The sequence below is a fragment of the Erythrolamprus reginae genome, chromosome 11 (assembly GCF_031021105.1).
Source record: "Erythrolamprus reginae isolate rEryReg1 chromosome 11, rEryReg1.hap1, whole genome shotgun sequence".
Taxonomy (NCBI): domain Eukaryota; kingdom Metazoa; phylum Chordata; class Lepidosauria; order Squamata; family Dipsadidae; genus Erythrolamprus; species Erythrolamprus reginae.
Genome location: NC_091960.1, coordinates 33339372 through 33359208, shown reverse-complemented (window position 1 = coordinate 33359208; position 19837 = coordinate 33339372). Strand labels below are relative to the sequence as shown.

At 42.5% G+C, this 19837-nt stretch overlaps 1 protein-coding gene across 4 annotated transcripts; it reads right to left on the bottom strand.

Moving 5' to 3' along the window:
- Window positions 1-897: 897 nt before the first annotated feature.
- PIGV (phosphatidylinositol glycan anchor biosynthesis class V) lies at window positions 898-16571 on the bottom strand. Of its 4 annotated transcripts, XR_011560309.1 has the most exons (6): window positions 16524-16571; window positions 13344-13410; window positions 10307-10467; window positions 6364-7518; window positions 4600-4709; window positions 3217-3299 (listed from the first exon to the last, which is right to left on the bottom strand). XR_011560309.1 is itself a non-coding variant. In XM_070764271.1 (5 exons), exons 2-5 carry the CDS (start codon window positions 13360-13362, stop codon window positions 2997-2999), a joined length of 1638 nt encoding a protein of 545 aa, XP_070620372.1. In that variant the 5' UTR covers window positions 13363-13410; window positions 16524-16571; the 3' UTR covers window positions 898-2996. The 4 variants fall into 4 exon arrangements, 3 of the variants coding, with proteins under 3 accessions (XP_070620372.1, XP_070620373.1, XP_070620375.1); XM_070764271.1 differs by lacking the exon at window positions 4600-4709 and having other exon boundaries at window positions 898-3299; XM_070764272.1 differs by lacking the exons at window positions 4600-4709; window positions 16524-16571 and adding an exon at window positions 16234-16257 and having other exon boundaries at window positions 898-3299.
- Window positions 16572-19837: the final 3266 nt, after the last annotated feature.

Sequence of the window (19837 nt, the reverse complement as noted above, 5' to 3'; positions counted from 1 at the left end):
AATTTTGCTACTGGAACTGCGTTCCTGACCGTTCCCGTAGGAGCCCATCACTGGTTGTGTTTGACCTTGTGTGTGTATATGTGTGTGTCTGTCATCTGCACCTCCATAACTGTCTGGTTTGGTGCTGCAACCCAACAGGACCGACACAGACTTCAGAGGAGAATCAGAACTGCAGAAAAAACAATTGCTGCCAACCTGCCTTCCATTGAGGACCTGTATATTGCACGAGTCAAAAAGAAGGCAGGGAAAATATTTACTGACCCCTCACATCCTGGACACAAATTGTTTCAACTCCTAATCCTCCTGTATGGGTGGTGGGGGTGATGGGGGGGGTGTTGTTGTTAGGTGATGGGCACATGCACTGTGCACTGTTATATGTTTGTTTTATGTAAACCTTTAAAAATCAATAAAAATTTATTTAAAAAAAAAAAACTCCTACCCTCAAAACGTCGCTACAGAGCACTGCACACAAGACAACTAGACACAAGAACAGTTTTTTCCCGAACGCCATCACTCTACTAAACAAATAATTCCCTCAACACTGTCAGACTTTCTACTAAATCTGCACTTCTATTCTACTAGTTTTTCTCATCATTTCTTTCACCCATTTATTTATTTATTTATTTATTTATTTTATTTTATTTTATTTGATTTGTATGCCGCCCCTCTCCAGAGACTCGGGGCGGCTAACAGCGACAATAAAACAGTGTACAATAGTAATTTGGTATTGATGATTAAAAATCTATTAATATAAAAACCAAACATACATACATACATTTCCTCCCATGTTGACTGTATGACTGTAACTTGTTGCTTATATCCTAAGATTTTTATTAATATTGCTTCTCCATTGTTTATTTGACCCCTATGACAATCATTAAGTGTTGTACCACATGATTCTTGACAAATGTATATTTTATTTTATGCACGCTGAGAGCATATGCACCAAGACAAATTCCTTGTGTGTCCAATCACACTTGGCCAATAAAAATTCTATTCTATTCTATTCTACTGGTGGGCATATCCAGCTCAATGTCATTCATGTCTGGGGCAACTGTGGTGGCCTGGACAATCCATCCCAGGCTCCTGTACACTCTCCCAGTGAAAATGGACACCCCTTCCAGCTCCGTTTTCACTGGCAGAGAACTGCAGGAGACCGTTGCTGCAGGAAATGGAGCCCGGGGAGGGGCACATGCAGCCCCCAAGCTCCATTTTCACTGGCAGAGGCACCGCAGGTTGGTTCTTTGCTGCTTCCAGGGCTGGCCGCAGGCCGGAACTAAGCACGCTGTGGGCTGGATCCGGCCCAAGGGCCTCGAGTTTGACACCCGGAGCCTAGTGGAGGTAGGCTATCCCCTACATTCCCGTTAAACATTCTTCAAATATTGGCAGGATGGAGAAGTGAACTTCTGAACTTAAACTTATGAGGAGGCAGCCTCAGATAGGAGATTCTTTAAAATAAAAAGTTGGTGTGCACTACCTCGAGGTGGTTCTGAAGAGGTGTCGTCAGGCGCCTGCAAAAGTTTCATGTGCTCACTTGACAAGATAAACAGTAGCATTTAGCTACGGTTTCAGGCTGGCTCAGAGGTATAAATAGCTTCCAAATGCAAATTGGTATACAGCACACACTGAGCTCGATATTGATTTTAACTGCAGTGTGCATTAACATATCCAGATTATGTCTGCTCCACTTTTTTTTTTAAAAAGGTGGGTTTCCCATCACAGTCTGTTCTGGTCAAAAGCACAGTTGATCCACATCCCCAGGGCAACTCAGAGAATAAAATGATGAAACTGAGAACTGTGACAGAAGACAGGTAGAAGGTTGGGACATACCAAATTGAGGGGGAAAAGAAAGTGCTGGGAACCAGACTGAAGTTGATCTGAAAATTTACACCTGAAAGCTTGTCAGCTGAGGCAAGAATAGTCTACAAATCTGTGCACGTACAGAAGGTATCCGCCGAGTCCTTCGGGATTGGGTGGCATAGAAGTCGAATGAATGGATGGATGGATGGGAGGGAGGGAGGGGGGGAGGAGGGGAGGGGGGGAGGGGGGGAGGGAGGGAGGGAGGGAGGGAGGGAGGGAGGAAGGAAGGAAGGAAGGAAGGAAGGAAGGAAGGAAGGAAGGAAGGAAGGAAGGAAGGAAGGAAGGAAGGAAGGAAGGAAGGAAGGAAGGAAGGAACCAAATCACAGCGTCCGGTCAGGTGGGTGGAGCCTTGCGCACCCTTCATGACCGGCTGTCCAACGACTGACAGGCAAGAGTGAGCTGGGAACATTTCACCTGACAGGGTCTTTTTTATGGGGAAACACTATTACAGTATTTTGAGTATTTATTGATTTGATTTGATTTGATTTGATTTCTATGCCGCCCTTCTCCTGAGACTCAGGCTTACAACAAAGGTATAAACATGTTAGAAATCTAGGTAAAATTACAATCTAAAAGTCCTCATGGTTAAAAATCTTAAACAAAACACATTCATACATCATACATCATAGATTCATTCATTGGCTGCGGCAAGATATTGAAATTTCAGTGGCCCCAAACCTGCTGGCAGAGATGGGTCTTTAAAGCTTTACAGAGGCGGGGAGAGTAGGGGCAGTGCAAATCTCTGGAGGGAGTTCGTTCCATAGGGTCGGGGCCGCCAGAGAGAAGGCCCTTCCCCCTAGGCCCCGCCAGATGACATTGTCTGGCTGACGGGAGCTGGAGAAGGCCAACTCTGTGGCACCTGACCATCCGCTGGGATGTATGAGGCAGAAGACAGTCCCGTACATTAGTAATCTGGTCCTGTGCATGGAGGATGTTTTTGACTGCAACGTCGCATGTCAGTATTCTAACAGGTATTACGTTTTTGCTATTCTCACTGGCTTTACTGCCACTTTCAGATCAATCAATCTTGCATTTTCGATTGTTAGCAGTAAATGTCCCCAAGTTTACAGAAGACAGGATCCTGGAACGATTTCTTCGGCCTGTTCAGCCAGTGTATTTAGATAGGTTCAAAGTGGTTACGTCCAAGGAAAGAAATTACAGTGCAGGACCAGCCCCAGCAACCAGTAGGAAAGTACGTATCCCAAAATACATTTTGTGAGAATCCGGCACTGCTTCCATTTGCTCAGGAGCATCAACACGGGGTTTTCGTGTCTATGGCAGGTAGAAAAGAAATTATCGACTGGGGGTTTGTCAGCAAGGGATTCTCTGTGCTTGGATGGGAAACCTCCACCCTGCAGCAAAGGTTCGTTGTCGTAGAGCAGTTGAGCACAGAACCAGTAAAGGACTGGAGAAGAAGAACCCAGGAATCTGGTAAGTACCTATTAAAGGAAGACAAAGGAAGAGGTTTACATCCATGTCCACGTGCTCGAGACGTTTCCAAGTAATTCTGTGAAACAGCTACTAAATGTTTCATTAAAAAAATATAAAGAAGATGGATGCAAAGGCAAAATTTGCTGGCAGGCTTTCCTGTAATAAGATGTCTATTATATTTAACAATTTCATTGTGTTTATCAATTATTCCAATTGCTTTGTCAATGTCAGCCAGTTTCTAACCCTACTCGTGGTACTGTGCCTAGAACTGTTTCAATTGGATGGATTTGAGTTATTCTCCATGTCAACTCCCCAATTGCCTTTTTCTTTCTTTCTTTCTTTCCTTTCTTTTTCTTTCCTTCCTTCCCTTCTTTCTTTTTCCTTTCTTTCTTTCCGTTCTTTCTTTCTTTCTCTTTCTTTTTCTTTCTTTCTTTCCTTTCTTTTTCTTTCCTTCCTTCCTTCCCTTCCTTCCTTTCCTTCCTTTCTTTCCTTTCTTTTTTCTTTCTTTCTTTCTTCCCTTTCTTTCTTTCTTTCCTTTCTTTCTTTCTTTTTATTTCCTTCCTTCCTTTCCTTCCTTCCTTTCTTTCCTCTTTCTTTCTTTCTTTCCTTCTTCTTTCCTTCCTTCCTTTTTTTCTTTTTCTTTCTTTTTCTTTCTTTCCTTTCTTTCTTTCTTTCTTTTATTTATTTATTGTTAGAGTTGAAAGGGACCATGAAGGCCATCAAGTTCAACCCCCTGCCCAAGCAGGAATCCTATAGCACACCAGTCAAGTGGCAGTTCAATCTTCTCTTAAAAATGTCCAGAGTGTTGGAGTTCACAACGTCCGCTGGTAGGTTGTTCCATTGGTTGATTGCTCTGACCGTCAGGAAGTTCCTCCTTATCTCCATGTTGAATCTCTCCTTGGTCAGCTTCCAGCCGTTGTTTCTCGTCCGGCCCTCTGGTGCCCTGGAGAATAAAGTGATCCCCTCCTCTCTGTGACATCCCCTCGTATACTTGTAGACTGCTATCATATCCGCTCTGGCCCTCCTTTTCTCTAGGCTATCCATGCCCAGTTCCCTCAGTCTCTCTTCGTAAGTCTTGGTTTCCAATCCCTTAATCATCTTGGTTGCTCTTTTTTGCACCTTCTCCATTTCTTTCTTTCTTTCTTTCTTTCTTTCTTTCTTTCTTTGTTTATTTATTTATTTATTGGGTTTATATGCAATTATTAAATATTTAAATGCAAATATTAGCCTAACTTCAGAAATTGAGGATAAGAATTACTGAAACTTGCATATAAAATTATTTGAATGGCTTAAAAAGGTAACACGAACCATTCTTATTAGAGTAGCTGAAAACGATTATGGTCTAATGCAGAGGTCTTCAAACTTGGAAACTTTAAGACTTGTGGACTTCAACTCCCAGAATTCTCCAGCCAGCTTTGCTAAGGCGGACAAGATAGCGCGGAGAAGCATACAGATAACGTGATGGCATTACCAGAAAGATAAACCCCCAAATTAAAGATGAAGATGATTTTATCCCAACCACAAAGGTGTAGAATAATCTGATGATTCAAACCAAAACAAGTCTGATATTATCTATAATTTGCTTTTAAAATTTGTGCATAATTTAGATCATTTTCCTACCCCCAAACTAAGCTGCGTCTTATACTCCTGTTCGTCTTATACTCCAAAATACAGTGATACCTCATCTTACAAACGCCTCGTCATACAAACTTTTCGAGATACAAACCCGGGGTTTAAGATTTTTTTGCCTCTTCTTACAAACTATTTTCACCTTACAAACCCACCGCCGCCGCTGGGATGCCCCGCCTCCGGACTTCCGTTGCCAGTGAAGCACCCGTTTTTTGCGCTGCTAGGATTGATTGATTGATTTATTTATTTATTTATTTAATTTATTTATTGGATTTGTATGCCGCCCCTCTCCGTAGACTCGGGGTGGCATACAAATTACCCTGAGGCTCCCCTCCATGGGAAACCCCACCTCCAGACTTCCGTGTTTTTGTGATGCTGTAGGGGAATCCCAGTACAGTAGTGCAAAAATGGGCACTTCGTTGGCAACGGAAGTCCAGAGGTGGGGTTTCCCAGCGAGAGGAGCCGCAGTGAAATCATAGCATCGCAAAAACACAGAAGTCCAGAGGTGGGGTTTCCCATGGAGGGGAGCCTCAGGGGCATCCCAACAGCGCAAAAACGGGCGCTTCGGCTGGCAAAAGGGGTGAATTTTGGGCTTGCACGCATTAATCACTTTTCCATTGATTCCTATGGGAAACATTGTTTCGTCTTACAAACTTTTCACCTTAAGAACCTCGTCCCGGAACCAATTAAGTTTGTAAGGCAAGGCATCACTGTACAGTGATCCCCCGTTTATTGCGTCCCCAACCATTGCGAACAGGGTACTTCGCTATTTTTCAACCCGGAAGTCAAAAATACCATCTACGCATGCGTGCCGGGCACGCATGCGTAGATGGCAGCGGCTTCCCTGGGTCTTCCCCCTCTTGCTGGCGTCAGCGAGGAGTTTCCCCACCGCCCACGCAAACTCCTCGCTGCCGCCCGCCCTTCGCCCGCCCACGCCGTTCATTCTCGCCGCTTTTGAGCTAAATCCGGGAGCGAATTCGCTTCCGGACTCAGCTCAAAACCGCCGATAGCAAGCGGCAAGGAACGGCTTGTCTCGGCGCTTTCGAGCTGTCAGCTCGAAAGCGCCGAGACAAGCCGTTCCTTGCCGCTTGCTATCGGCGGTTTTGAGCTGAGTCCGGAAGCGAATTCGCTTCCGGACTCAGCTCAAAACCGGCGATACCAAGCGCCCCCCGGACCCCCAACCCGGGTTTGGGGGGCTGCTAGGAAGCCCTCCATGCCGGCGGCAAACAGCCGCCCCGCCCCCAATCTTCGGCTCCTCGCTAGCGCTGTGGGAGTAAAAACACCGTCTGCACATGCGCAGACGGTGTTTTTACTTCCGCATCGCTACTTCGCGAAAACCCGCTCGTTGCGGGGGCTCCTGAAACGGAACCCTCGCAACGAGCGGGGGATCACTGTATATGATATGCCGTTACCCATTAGTTGATTATATCTAACAAGACTCACCTGGACGTGCATGAAAAAGGTCCCAAACACCAACAGAGCTGCTGCGTGGACCAGGTAGACAAATACTCCAGGGGAACCAAAACCTTCTGCCGGCTTCTGTGAATCATGGTCTTCCTTGCCTGCGCTCTTCTTTCTCACCAGGCCAAGTGTTAGGCAGTGCCAGGGGTTGGCAGTGACATACCACCAGATTGCCCAAGAGCCCAACACGATAACGGGAGAAGCCAGTAGAAAGTTTGGGATCTGTTTGAGTTCAAAGTATCGGAGGAAGCCGACGTTCCAGTAGGCGTCTTGTATGTAGGTGTAGAGCACAGGAACGTCCCAGGAGCACCACGGGGGCGCCCCACCCTCTGAAGCTGCGACCCGATAGCCCTTGGATTCAGCCAAACGCAACAGCGGCTTTGGAATAGCGTATCCCGGGCCCATATTGGGGTGGCAGAACTTAAGGTAGGCGTAGTACTGAAACACAGCGAAAGGGAGCGCCACAGAGGCAGACACCACCACCAAAGCAGCAGCCAGTATTAGGCCTTTCTTCCACAACCCGTCTTCGCTTGATTGACACCGGAAAGCAAAGCGTTTCGTCTGGGAATAAAGGAGAAACCCTGCATTGATGAGCCCATTGGAACGTACTCCGGTGGCTAACGCAAAGAGGAGGAGGCTAGGCCAAGGATGCCCTCTCTCCAGGCCCCACAAGGCAGCAAACACTACGCAGGCAAAGAAGCTTTCGGAATAAGCAGCCGCCATAAAGATATTAGCCGGAGTGAGGCAGAAGAGAACGGCCGACAGGAAAGCCCTCCTTCGGCACCGCAGGACCGCGCAGCTGAGCTCAAACAGAATCCAAGAGGCTAACACAGAGGACACAGCATTGAGGAGAGCGGCAGACAGGAGCAGGCAGCTCCGGAAACAGAGAAAACCCTGGAAGGGCCAGAAGAGGATGCTTGCGGCTGCTTTGAGGGCCAGAGGGAAAAGGGGGAAGAAGGCACAGTTGTGCTCGTACACGTAGCCATGCTCGGCTATGAACAAGAAGTGCTCTGCGTCCCAACGGGAAAGGCCTCCCAGGAGCCATTCCAGGAGCTGGTCCAAGAACCCAGGGTCAGAGAGGTGGGGAGGAGAGAAGGCATCGGCGGCATGATCGGGAATCAGGAGGTTGAAAAGGGCCTGGATGGAGGGGGGAAATAATACAACAGCAAAAATTGGCAACTGAGCAATGAAAAGGCATTTATTTTATTTTATTTTATTTTATATTTGATTTGATTTGTATGCCGCCCCTCTCCGAAGACTCGGGGAGGCTAACGTTGCAGTATAGCATGAATGTTAGAATAGGATTATAATTATAATTATAAATCTGGACCTCTAGCATAAGAATCCTCTACTCACCCTGATTCTATAACCCAGGACAAGGAAGGGCACTAACCTGCCTAATCTGCATTCCTGGCAATTACTACAGGGAAACAAAAGGGCTCAAATAAACATCTCACAATAAAGGAAGTTTTCACCACTCCGGACAGGACCAGGACCAAAGGATCAAAGGGGGGGGGGGGATTTACATTGCCTGAAGCATACAACAGGAGGACAGATTAATTAAGGAAGATTAGTGAGATATCTAGATATCTGTGGGAAAAGGAAGAATTCTAAAGATACGTTTGAAGTTGTGTTGTTGGATGTATCATTTGATATGTATATGTAATTATCCCCCATTTCCTTATGTTCCCAAATAAAAAGGAGTACATGGCTCTATACTATGTCACTTCACCCAGAGAGAGACGATGTGTCCAAGCTTTCTTTCTACGATTCGCGTTCGTGAGTGACCCCACACGGCTGGGTTGCACTTAGCCCCTTTCGAGGACATTGCCCTCACTAGGGACTTTGACAGCATCCACAGGCTAACAACAATATAAAAAGACAATGTAAACAAATCTAATATTAAAAATAATCTTTAAAAACCCAATTTAAAGAACCACTCATACATACAAGCATACCATGTATAAATTCTATAAGCCTAGGGGGAAGGGAAACCAACTCCCCCCGGAGATCAGAACTGCCCCTACTCTTCCTGCCTTCCGTAAACTTCTCAAAACCCACCTTTGCCGTCAGGCATGGGGAAACTGAACATCTCCCCCTGGTCCCGCTGAATTTATGCATGGTATGCTTGTGTGTGTGTATGTTAGTATAGGGTTTTTAAAAAACTTTTAATATTTTAATTAATTGGATTATGTATTGGATTGTTTTTTCACTTGTTGTGAGCCGCCCCGAGTCTTCGGAGAGGGGCGGCATACAAATCCAAATAATAAATAAATAAATAAATAAATTTCAATTCCCCCATGCCTGACGACAGAGGTGGGTTTTAAGGAGCTTGCGAAAGGCAAGGAGGGTGGGGGCAACTCTGATATCTGGGGGGAGCTGGTTCCAGAGGGCCGGGGCCGCCACAGAGAAGGCTCTTCTCCTGGGTCCCGCCAAACGACATTGCTTAGTCAACAGGACCCAGAGAAGGCCAACTCTGTGGGACCTAACCGGTCGCTGGGATTCGTGCGGCAGAAGGCGGTCCCTGAGATGAAAAGATCTCTCTTGTTCCACAATATTCTTTTCAAACCATTTAAGTATAGAGGTGTTGGTAGCCATAAAAAAAGAGCAATAAATGGAGATGTACCATATTTTTTGGAGTACAGTATAAGATTTTTTTTCCCCCTTAAAAGAGGCTGAAAATTTGGGTGCATCTTATACTCCGAATGTGGCTTTTACTAGATGCTAACAGTGAAGCCTGATCTTCTGTAGCTAAGCGATCTTCCCTTTGCCTAGAAACATAGAAGACTGATGGCAGAAAAAGACCTCATGGTCCGTCTAGTCTGCCCTTATACTATTTCCTGTATTTCATCTCAGGATAGATATATGTTTATCCCAGGCATGTTTAAATTCAGTTACTGTGGATTTACCAACCACGTCTGCTGGAAGTTTGTTCCAAGGATCTACTACTCTTTCAGTCAAATAATATTTTCTCATGCTGCCTTTGATCTTTCCCCCAACTAACTTCAGATTGTGTCTCCTTGTTCTTGTGTTCACTTTCCTATTAAAAACACTTCCCTCCTGAACCTTATTTAACCCTTTAACATATTTAAATGTTTCGATCATGTCCCCCCTTTTCCTTCTGTCCTCCAGACTATACAGACTGAGTTCATGAAGTCTTTCCTGATACGTTTTATGCTTAAGACCTTCCACCATTTTTGTAGCCCGTCTTTAGACCCGTTCAATTTTGTCAATATCTTTTTGTAGGTGAGGTCTCCAGAACTGAACACAGTATTCCAAATGTGGTCTCACCAGCATTCTATATAGCGGGATCATAATCTCCCTCTTCCTGCTTGTTATACCTCTAGCTATGCAGCCAAGCATCCTACTTGCTTTTCCTACCGCCCGACCACACTGCTCACCCATTTTGAGACTGTCAGAAATCACGACCCCTAAATCCTTCTCTTCTGAAGTTTTTGCTAACACAGAACTGCCAATGCAATACTCAGATTGAGGATTCCTTTTCCCCAAGTGCATTCTTTTACATTTGGAAACATTAAACTGCAGTTTCCATTGCTTTGACCATTTATATAGTAAAGCTAAATCATTTACCATATTACAGACCCCTCCAGGAATATGAACCCTATTGCACACTTTAGAGTCATCGGCAAATAGGCAAGATAGATAGATAGATAGATAGATAGATAGATAGATAGATAGATAGATAGATAGATAGATAGATAGATAGATAGATGGGTGAGGTATGTGTAAGCACTGCTAAACTTGCACGAGTGATCAGTGAGTAGGCAGTTCCATTTGCACGAGTGGTGGGCACTTGCACTCACCAGCCACTTGCACAAGTGGCCTGGTATTACAGTAATATTACTACTTATTATGCAATTATAGTTTTAAAATGGATTTTTTTATTAATTATTTGGGGACTTGCCTGAAGCAGAAGTGTAACAATTCTGCAAAATACTGCAAAGCAAACCACCTCTTGGCCACGTGTGTCTCTACAATTCCTTAGTGGCATCTTGGCCTTGAAGCCCACTCGTTGGATCACCGTAAGCATCCATGTAGGGAATTTCAGTAAGAAACGTTGAAAGCCTAAAACCGGAAAATAAAATCAATGAAATGAAGGTTATAATTTATTGCCACATTTACAAATTAGGCATTTGTGTCTGGTAAGATATTGACAAAATTGAATGGGTCCAGAGATGGGCTACAAGAAGGGTGGAAGGTCTTAAGCATAAAACGTATCAGGAAAGACTTCATGAACTCCATCTGTCTAGTCTGGAGGACAGAAGGAAAAGGGGGGACATGATTGAAGCATTTAAATATATTAAAGGGTTAAATAAGGTCCAGGAGGGAAGTGTTTTTAATAGGAAAGTGAACACAAGAACAAGGGGACACAATCTGAGGTTAGTTGGGGGAAAGATCAAAAGCAACATGAGAAAATATTATTTGACTGAAAGAGTAGTAGATGCTTGGAACAAACGTCCAGCAGACGTGGTACATAAATCCACAGTCACTGAATTTAAACATGCCTGGGATAAACATAGATCCATCCTAAGATAAAATACAGAAAATAGTATAAGGGCAGACTAGATGGACCAGGTCTTTTTCTGCCGTCAGACTTCTATGTTTCTATGTATGTCTGTGGTGGAGAGTTGTCTTTGTGTGAGGCACGACTTCATTGGTGCAGACCTTGGGACTGGTGCGCCTGATGATTTGTGTTTGAGAAGTGTGATCTAAAGCTATGGTTGGTATATTTATTCAGAGCAGTGCATAAAAAACCCATTTACAAAATCTTAAGGAAAGGACTTCTTTTGTACCTCAAGCATTTCTCAAAAACTAATTAGATAATATTTCCTATAAAAGAAAAAGACAACCTTACGCAAAGCTAAGCCATGCTTCTTATTTCTAGCTACTTTATTGATTTTAATAAGAAACTTCCTCAATTATTGGAGGGGGGGGGGTCCTTTAAAATAGAAAGATGATTTGAACTTTTCCCAGACCCATCCTCGAATACAGCTCATCTGTTTGGAACCCATATCGCATCTCAGACATTAACACCCTTGAAAATGTCCAAAGATACTTCACCAGAAGAGCCCTTCACTCCTCCACTCGAAATAGAAGACCCTACGAGACTAGACTTTCAATCCTGGGCCTAGAAAGTTTAGAACTAAGACGCCTTAAACAAGATCTAGGTATTGCCCACAAGATCATATGCTGCAACGTCCTGCCTGTCGGCGACTACTTCAGCTTCAACCACAACAACATAAGAGCACGCAACAGATTTAAACTTAATATTAACCGCTCCAAACCTGACTGTAAAAAATATGACTTCAGTAACCGAGTTGTCGAAGCGTGGAACTCATTACCGGACTCCATAGTGTCATCCCCAAACCCTCAACATTTTACCCTTGGATTATCTACGGTTGACCTATCCAGATTCTTAAGAGGTCAGTAAGGGGCGAGTACAAGTGCACTAGAGTGCCTTCTGTCCCCTGTCCTATTGCTCTCCTATATCTCCTATACCTTTCTTCTATTCCTATATCTCTTCTTCTATTCTTTCATTGATATGTTCTATTACTATACTTTCTTTTCTATTCTTTCTTAGATATATTTTACTATGAGTATCTCCTCTATAACCTTCATCATGTATTTTACTATGTGTATATAGATATACTGCATACCCACTAAAACCCTCATTGTGTATTGGACTAAATAAATAAATAAATAAATAAAATAAATTCCCTGCAGTTTAAACTGGCTACCACCAGAGGGAAGCAATTGCTCGCTATGTTCATAGTTCTCCCATATATGAGTGTTTCTAAATCTTGGTAACCTGAAAGATGTGTGGATTTCAATTCCCGGAATCGCTCACCTAACTGGGTGAGCCTAAAGAATTCTGGAAGTTGGAGTCCACACATCTTCAAGCTGCCAAGTAGTATACTGGTGTGACAATCAAAATGCAAATGCTAAATGCTAGGGCACAAAATTGCTGGCTAAAAGCGAAGCTTCTCCATTTATGCCATTTGTTACTCTTATACATTCTGTGACATTCTATTGATTGGGTTTTATGCGTAGGATAAAAATTGCTCTGTTTCTCTGTGCTTTGTGATTATACTCCTGTCTTCAAATGCTATTAGTTAAGATTGAGTTTTTTCACCGTTTATATTGGGGCTACCTTTGAAAAGTGTTCGGAAACTTCAGATCGTGCAGAATGCAGCTGCGAGAGCAGTCATGGGCTTCCCTAGGTATGCCCATGTTTCACCATCACTCCGCAGTCTGCATTGGCTGCCAATCAATTTCCGGTCACAATTCAAAGTGTTGGTTATGACCTTTAAAGCCCTTCATGGCATCGGAGCAGAATATCTCCGAGACCGCCTCCTGCCGCACGAATCCCAGCGACCGATTAGGTCCCACAGAGTGGGCCTTCTCCGGGTCCCGTCAACTAAACAATGTCGGTTGGCGGGGCCCAGGGAAAGAGCCTTCTCTGTGGCGGCACCGGCTCTCTGGAACCAACTCCCCCCGGAGATTAGAACTGCCCCTACTCTTCCTACCTTCCGTAAACTCCTTAAGACCCACCTTTGCCGTCAGGCATGGGGAAATTAAACATCTCCCCCTGGGCACGTGTAATTTATACATGGTATGCTTGTGTGTGTGTCTGTTAGTATATGGGGTTTTTTAAATCTTTCAATATTTTAATTAATTGGATTATTATGATTGGTTACACTTGTTGTGAGCCGCCCCGAGTCTTCGGAGAGGGTCGGCATACAAATCCAAATAATAAATAAATAAAATAAATATTATCCTGTTATTGGTGAGGATGAAGATATTGAAAAATCAGGATTAAAATATTTAAAATAAGTACAGAATAAAAATGAATAAAACCACTGTGCTAGCTTCCAAGAAGCTCAGAAATCAATCTTAATCAAGTCAATAATTTATGGTAAAAAGGTAAAGGTAACGATTACCAATAAGGATGAAGATCATTCACTTATGAATGGCTGAAAAACAAACAAACCGCATCTGGGATTCAATCTGAAAAACATGGAAATAAATACGGTATTTTCAAAAAGAAACCATGATTGCTTGAAAACACGTTTAAAAAAGATTACATGGGATTAGACTGACTCTGATTCACTTGACACGCTAAGCAACTCAGATCATATTTTTTGCTTGATTTCATATTATCTAAGCTTTTAGTACAGACTATAATGCTGGATTTTCACAAAGTATACAATATTGTACAAGAGATACCACAACATAAATAATGTTATTCATTTGTGATCTAACCCTTTTTATTATCAAACTATTGTTGCATTTTTGTAATTTATATAGGAAAATACTGGCATTAATAAGCATTCAATAATATTAAAGAAACTGACATGGGTCAATCAATGCAAACAAACCTTTTCTATAAAAATGTTTTCTTTTAAAGGAATATTTCATTCTGTATTAATACATCAGCATAAACATTGCTTATTATTTATTCAATTTATAAGGTGCCTACATCATCATAATGATTCTAGGCAACATGTAATAAAATAAGAAAGTATTTAAAAACAAAGGCAAACGAGAAAACCATAATAACTAAGAAACCACCTTGGGAACCTTATAAAGATAAATACAAACCAACAATCAATCGATCCATCACAAAAGCAGGATCACCAAGCGCTCTCCCAGAGGACTGTAATGCTTTACATTTTTAAAAAATTTATTCAGCAATTTTTTAAAAAAAAGTTCAACAAAGTGAAAAAAAGCCACATAGTTATATAGGGAATATTATGTTAAAAGCTTCACAAAAAGCTGAATAATTGTAGAAGCCACCCCAGTCTAATCTGCATCATGGACAACCTTTTATTTATGCCAATGTTTGATTTTAAAATATGAAACCTGAACAGAATTAGAAATGATATCTCCCTCAAACTTGACCTTGGATCAGTTTTAATCTTCCTTTCACACTTTAGTGCAGCAGCTTGCATACATATGGGAAACTGTCGCCACTGCCTACATGGAATCAGCTGTGAAAAGTGGCACAGGTCAATTCCAATTTTTAAAAAGGACAATTCTACAAACACCCACGAGCATGTTAACTGGAGTGTTTCTGATTTCTAGCAAGCTTGTACTGTATTACTGTACTGTTTAATTGGTCATTTTAGCAGGTAAGACCAGAGCACACTTTCTAGTGTAGGAACAAGTGACCGTAAACATGCCACAAGTTTGCATATATACGTTCCTGTTTTATTTCAGCATTCTTGGTTTTAAAAAATGTCAGCAGATCCCAACCTTGGCAACTTTAAGACTTGTAGATTTCAACTCCCAGAATTCCTCAGCCACCTTTGCTCAAAGCTGGCTGAGGAATTCTGGGAGCTGAAGTCCACAAGTCTTAAAAATTACTGAGGTTGGAGACCCTTGATCTATAAGTTCCCACACTGGGAGAGGCTGTATTAAAGGGGTGTTAGGAAACAGGGGTGCAGGCCACTTTTTCTGAGACTTTGCACTATTAAATCAACCAAGGTTTTGATGTAAGAGGAAAGGGTCTAATATTCAAATAATGGGTACCGGTATACCATATTTTTCGGAGTATAAGAGGCACAGGAGTATAAGATGCACCTTAGGGTTTATCACCTCATCAATCATCTTTTCCAACTAGCAATAACGACCTAAGAAAGTGATGTTTTCTATCACCAGGTATTTTCAGACTGCAAATTATATCCTCTTCCATTAAATTCATCCTTCTTTTTCCTCATGTATAAAAATTAGTTAGCTCCACCTTTACTCTACCTCAGAAATACATGTGAATCTATGATGGTTATACTTTCTTGCAAAAAGAAAAACCAAAAAAAGTGGGGGAGTGTTCCAAAAGAGTTTCATTAGGATATAAAACCTAATTGTTTATATTTATGAATTTGTTTTGCAAGCAACAAAAACCAGTGTCAAACTTTACAAAAACACTAAATATCTATCAAACAATGCTATGTTAAATTACTGTAAAGCATGGGTCCTCAAACTTGACAACTGTAATTGCGGACTTGAATTGTCGTTTTTAAAGCAGATTTGGCAGCTTTTGAGACTTGTGTACACTCCCAGAATTCTCCAGCCAGGAGAATTCTGGGAGTTGAAGTACACAAGTCTTAAAAGTTGCCAATTTGAAGATCTCTTCTTTAAAAAGGCAATTCATTTTCTGTAGTTTTTTTCCCACCTGAAATGCGAAAGGCATGGTGGTATTTGTAAAGTTAAATAAGCCAAAATAAAGTGAATTTTTGAAAAATAAATAATCTAAAGGAGTTTTCTGAAGCAAATTTAGAATAAAGGACCTAGGGTCACTGGCACATACTTCCCGTGTATATCTGTTAACCCAGCAAGCCCTGTGTGCTAACTTAAAAACAAAGTAGATCCACTTGTTTTCAAAATACACATAGAACTACACTGCTCAAAAAAATAAAAGGAACACTTAAAAAACAGAATATAACTTCAAGTAAATCAAACTTCTGTGAAATCAAAGTGTCCACTTAGGAAGCAACACTGATTGCCAGTCAATTTCACACGCTGTTGTGCAAATGGAATAGTTGTGCAAATGAAATATTCAATGAGAATATTTCATTCAATCAGATCTAGGATTGAGCGTTCCCTTTATTTTTTTGAGCAGTATATTTCACCGTTTTCAGTCCAGTGTTTAGTGAACCCCAGCCCTTAGCCTGAACCCGGTTGAATTATATTCTCTGAGCAGCTACCTAAGACCAGGGGGGCCATGAAGCTGCCTGGGTGACCTTCCCTGAGCCCAGCTAAATAAATGAGTCCGCCCCCTTCTATCCACCCCAAACCCTTGAGTGGGAAAGCGGGGGCAGCTTCTACTATTACCCCAGGCTGGAGCAGATAGTAGAGGCCCAAAGGGGCGTGAGGGAGAGAAAGGCCTGGAAAGGGAGGGGCCAGGGGCGGATGGCGCTAGAGCTACAGGTAAGACGAAGGGAGCCTATAGGATAGACCGCAGCCAATAGGAGGGCCCCATACGGGGTGGTGCTTCTGCGACCAAAACCGTCCGGGGAAATGTAAAGAGTCGACCCTGTCCCCGACCGCCCGTCCCTGCAGGGCGGCGGCGCCCGCGCCCCACGCTGCACTTCCACCGTACATCAGGCTCTCCCCACACTCACATATCCAATTCCTCCTACTTCCGGAAAAGGACGCGGCTCTCAGCGCCTGCGCAGTAACGGAAGGTAGCCGCCCTTCCGGCAGAATCATCGAGAATAAGAGAGAAACAAGACAAGTTTCACCATAGAGTTTCCATAGTGGGAATGTTGTTCGAGTTTAGTATATACTGTATATATATATATAAATTGTTTAATATACTGTATATTGTTCGCAATATATAGTAATAGTCGACCCCGCACCGCCATATACATACAAATTATATAGACATACATATATATGTGTGTGTGTGTGTGTATTCAGCAAAAATATGTTATATTTTAATATATATTCTATATATATTATGGGCGTGCATAGGCGCACGACTGTGCTTAGCGTCCTTGTCCTACCATCCTATTGTCCTCTTATTGTTACTACTATCCTATACATGTTTGACAAATAAACTTAGTAGGGAGGGAGGGAGGGAGGGAGACAGTCTAACTCAACTCATGGACCCTTTAAATCGCCATAAAACTTTTTGAGTCTTTAGAAGCCAATGGCTTGGAGCTCTCCTATATCTCCTATATACCTTTCTTCTATTCCTATATCTCTTCTTCTATTCTTCCATTGATATGTTTTATTCCTATATCTTCTTTCTTAGATATATTTTACTAGAGTATATCCTCTATAACCTTCATAATGTATTTTACTATGTGTGTGTATATACTGTATACCAACTAAAACCCTCATTGTGTATTGGACAAGATAAATAAATAAAATAAAAACACTACCACCACCATTGCTCAAGCGTTAGGCTTGCATAGGGATGTGAAGCAAGAGACGCCATATTTGTTAAGGGAGTGAGGACCGACCTTGCAAAAGCCTTTCCGCCTTAGGGGACTAGGGACTATCGGCGGGACTAGGTTTCCTCCTGGGTATTTAAATACTGCAGGGGAAATGTGAAGCAGACACACGTGGCTTTCTTCATCTGCAAATACATAAAGCAGTGTTTCCCAACCTTGGCAACCTGAAGATATTTGGACTTCAACTCCCAGAATTCCCCAGCCAGCATCCCCTTGCCAAGGTTGGGAAAGCATAAAGGTTTATATTGTCTAAAAAAAACAACTAAAATCACTTCTGATACCCAGCCCTTGTATGGAGTGATACCGTAGCACTGGGGTCTGATTTTCAGAGGTTTCTATTATAGTTCCCCGAATTCCTGACCATTTGTTGTATTGTCTGAAACAACTAAAGATGAGCAAACATTAAATCCTGCTTTAAACTGCTACAAGACAAGAGCATTGATCCTGTTTTTTTAATTGTGAACTCTCAAAAGTGATACCAAGGGAAGTAGAGACCTCTTCCCATCACTTAACAGAGTCAGGTGGTCTTCCTGCCAACTTGGGCAGGAAACCCTATACCAGTGATGGGGAACCTTTTTTATTTATTTTATTTATTTATTCGATTTTTTTTAAATGCTGCCCTTCTCCTTAGACTCAGGGCGGCTTACAACATGTTAGCAATTAGCACTTTTTTTAACAGAGCCAGCCTATTGCCCCTGCAATCCGGGTCCTCATTTTACCCACCTCGGAAGGATGGAAGGCTGACTCAACCTTGAGCCGGTGATGAGATTTGAACTGCTGACTTACAGATCTACAGTCAGCTTTAGTGGCCTGCAGTACTGCACTCTACGTGCTGCACCACCTCGCTTGGGTGTCAAAAGGGTACGCACGCATGTGCATGCGTACCCACATCCATGTTGCAATGCCCCCCCCCCATCCATGTGCACATGCCTCACTGAAGCCCCTGGACTTCCGATTGGCCCATTGGGCTGTTTTTCGCCATCCCCAGGGTTCAGGAGGCTTTCCTGAGGCTTGGGGAGAGCGAAAATGGCCCAAAATAAGGCTGAAAATCAGCTGGCTAGCGCATGTATGTGTTCTGGATCTGACATAGAGCAACACCTCGGGTGCCCTCAGATGTGGCTCTGTGTGCCACCTGTGATACGCAAGCCATAGGCTTGCCATATACTATTTCAGACAATTGCTTGTCCAATCTTCTTAAAAACGTCCTATGGTGCAGCTGTATTTGATCTGCAATTCTCTATTCTTTGGAGCATTTTAACCACAGTAGGCCTACAGTAGTACCTTCTCAATATTTAAAAGATGCTTTGGATCTACTAATTTCATTCCCAGCTACTGCTTTGGTTGACTGTCTAACCCTGAGTCAAGAATACCAAGAGACCATTATACATATTCATAACTTACTTTTTAAAACGCTGAATTGACTTTCCTCTGAATATTAGAGAACTGGTGCTAATGTATTAAACAGAGGTCTCCAAACTTGGCAACTTTAAGACTTGTGGACTTCAACTCCCAGAATTCTCCAGCCAGCATAGCTGGCTGGAGAATTCTGGGAGTTGAAGTCCACAAGTCTTAAAGTTGCCAAGTTTGAGGACCCCTGGTATAAAACATGGCATTTAGATTTGGGAAACAAATCCATCCTTCTAGCAAAGTTTTACCTGCACAAAAACCTTTTTTCTAAAAAAAACCCAACAACCCACAGCTATGACATAGTTGATTCATACAGTACTAACCAAGAGTTTTTTTAACCATAGTTGAATGGGCATCATATTATTCATCCATAAATAATGATGGAAGTTTCTCCTACCATATGCTAAATATGCAAACTTTTATTTGCGCTGTTTCTCAATCTTAGCAACTTTTAGGATAATTGAACTTCAACTTCCAGAATTCCAAATTGTTCACTTAGAAGTTGCCAAGATTGAGAAACACTACATAGTGTGTGTGAATCCAGCTTTAGGGGAGTCCAAAATTAGCTTTCCCCACCCTGATGCCCTCCAAGGCTTTTGATTTCAATTCTCATAATTTCCTATTAGCGCGACAGCAGCCAAACTGGCTAAGAAATTATAAGAAGTTCAATGTACTGTATCTGGAAATCTTCAGGGTGAGCAAGGACTCTTGAAATACTGCTGACTGTGGCAAACTACTGGGCCCTTCTGATCAGCAACACAGCTATTTCTCCCCCAAATCTAGGTGAATTCAGACAATTGACAAAAGAAACGATTGCAGCACTTAATTTCTAGATTTCTGTAAGGATCTAAAAATAGAATCTAGCTTAGCCCAACGTTTTGTTTCTCACAGCAGTGTCGGAGACGAAATGCGCGTCACATCTGCCATTGTTCCCTTGTAACTGCTACTTGGGAAGCAGGCTGACTTCTGACCTCAAATTGAATTTTTTTCTGCTGTAAAGGCCTACAAATTATCAAAGCCACCCTGAACTGATGCCATCTGTTGATGAAATAAAACCTACCCTATTAGAG

What these genes read in the sequence shown, in the direction of transcription:
- PIGV (XM_070764271.1), bottom strand. An exon ending in TTGTTACACTTCTGCTTCAG is followed by an intron (nt 7,519 to 10,306) that starts GCAAGTCCCCAA and finishes CCCTCCATCCAG; the next exon opens with GCCCTTTTCAACCTCCTGAT. An exon ending in CCTTTTTCATGCACGTCCAG is followed by an intron (nt 3,300 to 6,363) that starts GTGAGTCTTGTT and finishes TTCCTTTAATAG; the next exon opens with GTACTTACCAGATTCCTGGG.